Source organism: Eptesicus fuscus, chromosome 18, assembly GCF_027574615.1.
Source record: "Eptesicus fuscus isolate TK198812 chromosome 18, DD_ASM_mEF_20220401, whole genome shotgun sequence".
Lineage (NCBI taxonomy): Eukaryota > Metazoa > Chordata > Mammalia > Chiroptera > Vespertilionidae > Eptesicus > Eptesicus fuscus.
In genome coordinates this window covers 40819389-40825762 of record NC_072490.1, presented here as the reverse complement: position 1 = coordinate 40825762, position 6374 = coordinate 40819389, and the positions used below count along the sequence as shown (strand labels likewise).

Below are 6374 nucleotides of genomic sequence, written 5' to 3'. Positions count from 1 at the left end.
CTACTTAGAAAATTCAACTTTAATGGCTCCCACCCTTTTATCCAAGTCTAGTAGTCCAGGGCACAGATGAGGGCCACACCACGCTTAATCCAGTGTCGCTGAGGCTGGTCAGAGGGGATCTCCACAGCAATGACGTAGTTGGTGGAGTGGCCTGTGGTTGATAGTGTTCCTGGAACAGACAACGGGGGAGGGTTAAGTTGTCTGCCACAGTTAGAGAGGGACAGGGTAAAGGCAATGGACTTGGCAGATTTGGGGACAAGGAAGGAATCCTGGCCTAAGGGCAAGCCTGCTTGGTGATGATCTGGCCAAGGCTCAGGCCTGTCCAGGGTTAATGCACTGAGGACAGGCAGTAATAGGAGAATTCTGTCCAGGGTTAATGCACTGATGAGGACAGGCAGTAATAGGAGAATTGACGCCATCACTCATTTCCTGTTGGACTCAGCCCAGGCCCATCCCTCCTCTCCGGGCCTCAGTTACCCCCTCTGAACCTCTACTGTCAGGCTAGGGCTCCCAGGACCCACAGTGGATCTGCTAAGGGAGGCAACAAGATGGTGACCTCAGGGGCCACCATAGACTGAGCCAGCTGCTGGATACCACCGTGCCTGCTGCTGCCAGGCTATGTCCTGCCTGGTTGGTCTGAGGACTGCTGGCTAACCTCAGCCATCTTGTTCAGCTAACCTGGATCAGCCTAACTGGCCTGAGCTGGCCCAGGCCTGGGCCCCCACCTGTGGTGTAGGCTCCCTGCCCTGGGCCTCGTACCAGCACGGGTCAGCGTCTTGTAGATGGGGCACAGGTAGAAGGCCTGGTCCTGAACTTGGCGGTTGGGCACAGGTAGGAGCCAGATAACAGCCATCTCCGTGTATAGCTCCTTGGGTCGAGACTCTGCCAGCTGGAAGTCTGTGGGGTCCCAGCGGGCACCTTCCAGGAACAGTCCATGGATGTAGCACCCCTGTTCTGGCTTTTCCTTGAGCTCTGACACTGATTGGCGCAATACCTATAATACATATATGCCCCACACATATCAACACCCAGAATCTGGATTAGAATTTGGGTCCAAAGGCACAAACTCCCTCGTGAGTTTTGCCTACCTGCCCATCACACCCACCATTTTAGCTGGTAACCTGCAGTCTATGTCCCACCCCTCGTGATTTCCCTGGGCTCCTGGCCTGGCTCTCCTTTCCCCGCAACCCCGGCTCAGGGGTCCTCTGACTCTGTCAGCCAGCACTTAGGCTCCTCCTGTCTGGGCTGTACCCCAACTTGTCACCTGACCTGGCCCTAGCTGTATCCAGACCTTGAAATCGAAGGAGATGGTGTCGATGGAGATGACAGACTTGCGGGCAAAGTTCTGCAGGGTGCCTGTCAGGAAAGCCTGGGGGAAGAAGAATCCACTGATCCAGAACACAACTGGGATGCCCTCTTTGATCCAGGTCTGTAGGAAGTCCAGGCGCTGCAGCAGATCCATGACCCATGAGGATAGTGGCTTGAGTGATGGATAGGCCTTGGCATTCCAAAGCTCGGGCACAGTGTTGTTGTACAGGCTGGCAGCCATCAGTTCCAGCTGCGAGGACATCACCACCAGCCCCTTGAGTGCCTTGAGCAGATCTCGCAGCGACTGTGTGATCACCTGCATCAGCCGGTTGTACCTATGGGCCAGTGGCAAGGAGGCAGGCAGTGGGCCAGGGCCCTCTAGTAGCATCTACACACCCCAGTTGTGGGCCATAGACAAAAAACCCACCAAAACAATGGCTGAATATAGAGGCTACAGCATAGAGCTGGTTGGGTAGCCTGGGTACCAATCCCAGCTCTGATCCTTAGCACGTATGTGACCTTAGTTCACTTAACCTTTTTGGGTCTTGCCTTCTCATTTGTAAAATGGGATAATAAAACTGTGGCTGAGTTAGAGGATGGATTCACTGCACTTGGTATGGCACCTGGCCCATAGTACCTCTTCCTGTCATTTCTCTACAGCCCAGTGGTCTGCTGACTCAGGGCTGGGGGTGGTGGGGGATTACCGAATGACTTCCTGTATTAGCACCGTGTTCATTGACTCCTCATACAGCACGGGGTACGTGGTCATCACCCACTGCAAGTTGATGGGCTCAGGTACCTGGAGTAGAATGTTCATGGCCACATCTTCCACTATCTGTAGGGGCAAAGAGATAGTGGGGGTCAGGGCTGGCTCCCACAACCCTTGTAGGATTCCACATGCACAGAGTTCCATCCCACAAGAGAGCAGGCAGGGTGGTGGGTGGGAGATTAGCCCTGCCCAACCCTTGGGCCCTTTCCTTCCCACTGTCACCCACCTCTTCTCTGCCCTGACCGCCCACAGAGGATGATTTGGGTTGCAGCTGTACGATAGCACCAAGCAGGGCGAAAGTCTCATTTTGGGCAAAAGTGATGTTGGCGTTGTCATGCAGGCCAAAGATCTCAGGCATGTCATTGAGGGGAAGGCCTTTGATATAGGAGAGGTAGCCCTGGGGGATAGGAAGGCACAACAGCTGAAGCCCCAGCCTGTGGTGGCCCTCCAACTGAGCACAGCCCCCCCGCCCCATCACCCTGGTTGTAACCCTATTATTTTTGGGACCCCAAGGCCCCTGAGGCATCATGTGGGTGGCCCCCTTCTCACTGTCATCCATCTCCCAGCTCCTTCATTTGGCTGCTCAAACCTGTTACACTCTCTCCTTTCTACTGATGACCCACGCATGGGAGTGCCTGACCCAGCCCCTGACCAGCCCCTTAGCTGAAGCAGCATGTCCTCAGGGAGCCTCCCTGACTGTGGGCTGGGTTGGGTTGCCCCTGCCTCACTGAGTGCCCCCAGACACTGGTGACAGTCTTTGTGGGATGGATCAGTCAGTGAGAAGGAGCTAGTGTAGGGCAGGGGCCACAACTCCTCTCACCCAGCACTCAGGTGTCCACTACCCCAGAACTCAGGCTGTGCTCACGTTGAGGTCGTAGGTGGGTTGGATCTGGTGGTAGATGCCTGAGGCGCTGTAGATGTGCTCGGGGGAGAGCACTTCGGGGTTGTAGAAGTCCTCCAGGATGTTCATGACACAGCGGCGGTCCCAGTCGTCCGTGACACGGCCCCCATAGTTGATTTCCCCTGCCGTGTACTTGAGGACCTATGCAGTGGGTGGGTGAGAGGGCCCCACGAGCACCTGGCCCTCTGCCCCCAGCCTGTCCCCAGCCCACCTTGTAGGGGATGTTCTCATACTCATCCAGGAACATCTTGAGCTGGCTGATGCAGATGCGCAGGTCCCCGTCCGTGAACTCATAGGGGATGTTGAAGCCCAGGGGCCCAAACTTGCGGCGCTCCAGAGCATTGCCATGGAACAGGCACAGGGACAGCAGCAGGGACTTGAACTCCATCGCCTGCGAGAGGTGAGGGGCGGGGACGTGAGGGGAGAGGACCAGGGCAGGTAGGCAGGGCATTGCCAAGTGTGCCTCACCTTGTGACAGGAATTGAGGAAGTCATCGCTGAGGCTGCTGTAGGACTTGAGCAGGTTGGCCTTGACGCCACGCGGCGGCTCGATGGTCATCTTGGAGCCATTCTGCAGGATGGACACTGGGAACTTGTTGCTGGGCAGGCTGGTAAGCCACAGGCGGAAGTCCCGGTGCACCTGGTGGCCATGTTCCACATGAGCATCAGGACCCATACCTGGTGGCCTCCCCAATACCAGGCTTCCTCCTACCCAGGGACCATGGGCCACCCTACCCTCTGGGTGGGCCAGGCCAGGCTGCATGGACCACGAGTTAAGAATATGAGCTTTGGCAAGGTCCAGGGTCACCGGTTTGTGCTGGGTGGCCTTGAGCGAGTCACATCACCACTGGTGATGTGAACTGGGAAGATTAATGCAATCAATGCATGTTCCATTTGTCGGTTCCCAAGCACTCCCTGTGTGCCTGAGCGTTTTGTGGGACCATTGCATTTAGCTTCACAGTCCTGGGTAGACACTCAGTACTCCCTCAGCAGAGGAGGCTGGCGCACCTTGTCGGGATTGATGTGTTCAATGAGGCGCTCGAGGGCTGGCATCCAGCTTGGGGCCAGGTGGCAGTTCTGGAAGAAGACCCACTTGCCCCTCTCTATGGAGCTGCGCATCATGGCTTCTGCCAGAGGGCCCTGTGGGGGCGGGAGTGCTGAGTGGTGGGACCAGCTGGCCTGGCCCCTCATCCCTCCTTGTCCCACCCCTACCTGGCCCTGGCCCAGGGAGATGGCAGAGAGCTTCTTGGAGAACTTCATCTCTTCAGCAAACTTGTATAAGTCGGCAGCAGGGTCAGTGCCAGGCGACAGCACAAAGATGAGGGGTGTGGTGGAGTTGGAGTCTTTGAACACCACTGACAGGTTGGCTGTCTGCAGGGCAGGGAGAGATGCTGGGGCTAAGGAGGCACAGGGACCCTGGCAAGGGAGGGCAATCTTGGGGCTTTCAGAGAGTTCCCAGGGGGCCTTATGAGTGGGGCCTGGAGGGGTAGGGCTAGGAGTTCTGATTGGCCAGGTGGGGGTTAGCTAGTGGTACTTGCCTGGGGTTCAATGAAGCGTGGCTCCAGGTTGGCGGCCACAAAGTCCTGCATGGCGTTCGTAACCTTGTCTCCTCGCAGGCAGCGCAGGACCAGCAGCTTCTGGAACTGGTCCAGGTACTTGTCCCAGGTGCCAGGCAATGGCTCCCTGCAATAATGCCCATGTCCCCCTGAATGCTGACCTGTGGGAGGGCACTGGCCACAGAGACTCTGCTGGCTGCATGACAGAGGAGAGTGGGGTGTCTGGGGATATGTGGCCAGGGGCGTGGAAGAGATGTGGCCACAGCCGCAGGGCAACCTTGGGTTGCTCCTGTCTCTGGGATCTCACCCCCTCAATGTGCCCACCCTGCCATGCTTTGGGGCCCAGCTCACCGGTGGGGCTCAGGGCTGTCGAAGATAGCCCGGAATTCTGAGAGGTATTCCACGAAGTCAGTGGCGAAGGAGGAGAAGGCTTGCAGGTTAGAGAGTGCCAGGATGTCTCGCCAGGCCCGGTCTGACAGCCAGTCCACTGCAGGGTTCTCAGTTGTGGCCTGGATGGAACCCCCGGACAGGAGGTAGCGCCACTCGTTCTGGCAGGGGACAGAGGGAGGCTAGTGCCAGGCCCTATATACCCATGAGCCCACCCAGTACACAGTGAGGGTGAGCAGTGGTGGCTGTCACTCTCACTAACTTGGCTGTGCTTTCCAACACATCACGAAATGCCTGGGGCTCCTGAGGACATGAGCTGGGAGGCCCAGGCCTGCCTCTGTGCCCACCAGCACACTCAAGGCTCTGAGAGACCTGCTCACAGGACTCTTGGGCCACAACTAACCCAGGGTCTCTGGCTGTTTCAAGCAAGGAACCGTGCTTCTGCCCCTCTGCCCTTTTGCTCTTGCTGCTGTGCCTCCATGCCTGGCCTTTCCTTTCCTTCCACCCTGTTCTCCAGGCCCTACGACAGGGCAACTGCTCAGACTGTCCTGGCCCACTGGCCCACCCGGCTGCCTCTCTACTCATGCACCTGGTTGATCTTGTCTGCATTCATCATGATGCGGGCACACAGCAGGAAGGCGAACATCAGCTTGTGCTTCTCAAAAAGGCTGCGGCAGACGTTGCTGTAGAGGCTGTAGGTCAGGTAGCGATTGATGTTGGCGATGCGCTTCTTCAGGTTGTCTGCAAGGTAGAGAGGTGATGCAGCACACGGGGAGAGGGAGGGAAGCGAGAGCGTGGGGTCCAGCCCAGCCAGTCTCCCAGGAGCCACAGGGCAGTCGGAGCCTCCCCTGGGGGCATTTGGAGTTCCCAGCAAAAGGGCTCCGAGGAGGGAAGGGAGGGGGCTGTGTTCGTATGTCGGGTGTGTCTGAGATGAGAGCATGTGCAAGTGACTACGGGTGTGAGTTTGTGTATGTGCCCACTGTGGAAATGTGTTCACGCGTCCCATCTGTGCCAGGGTGGGAGCCTGGCGTTTGTGTCCACATGTGCATGTGTGCCAGGGCTACCTGCCCTCTCTGAGTTGGCGATGCCTGAGAGGAAGATGCTGAGAAACCACTCGAGGGAGTACTGGTACATGGGGTCCACGTTGGCCAGGTCAGACACACAGAAGAATAGGATCTGGGTGCGGACGGCCACAGGTATGTACTCCATGCGCGTGAGGTCAATGTCCTTTTCTGTCTGCTCTGCAATCCTGACCTTGGCCTGGGGGTGCAGTGGAGGGGCCTGGTCAGACCCAGGTAGGCTGGCGAAGAGCAGCAGGTAGAGGTGGGTGGGGACAGGGGCAGACAGGGTGGAGAGAGGCAGGCAGGTGGGGAGAGGCAGGCAGGGTGGGGAGAGGCAGGCAGGGTGGGGAGAGGCAGGCAGGGTGGGGAGAGGCAGGCAGGGTGGGGAGAGGC

The 6374-nt window shown here is 57.8% G+C and overlaps 1 protein-coding gene across 1 annotated transcript in view; it reads right to left on the bottom strand.

The window, feature by feature from the left end:
• DNAH1 (dynein axonemal heavy chain 1) overlaps positions 1-6374 on the bottom strand; it is a 73732-nt gene continuing 67358 nt past the window's right edge. The window contains exons 65-78 of the mRNA XM_054729788.1: positions 5985-6180; positions 5510-5661; positions 4885-5081; positions 4516-4660; positions 4190-4348; positions 3986-4117; positions 3447-3617; positions 3190-3369; positions 2943-3119; positions 2304-2474; positions 2013-2143; positions 1265-1643; positions 760-994; positions 1-169 (exon numbers count right to left, since the gene is read on the bottom strand). Coding sequence (XP_054585763.1) covers positions 48-169; positions 760-994; positions 1265-1643; positions 2013-2143; positions 2304-2474; positions 2943-3119; positions 3190-3369; positions 3447-3617; positions 3986-4117; positions 4190-4348; positions 4516-4660; positions 4885-5081; positions 5510-5661; positions 5985-6180 — 2547 coding nt within the window. The 3' untranslated portion in view covers positions 1-47. The remainder of the gene's footprint in view (positions 170-759; positions 995-1264; positions 1644-2012; positions 2144-2303; positions 2475-2942; positions 3120-3189; positions 3370-3446; positions 3618-3985; positions 4118-4189; positions 4349-4515; positions 4661-4884; positions 5082-5509; positions 5662-5984; positions 6181-6374) is intronic.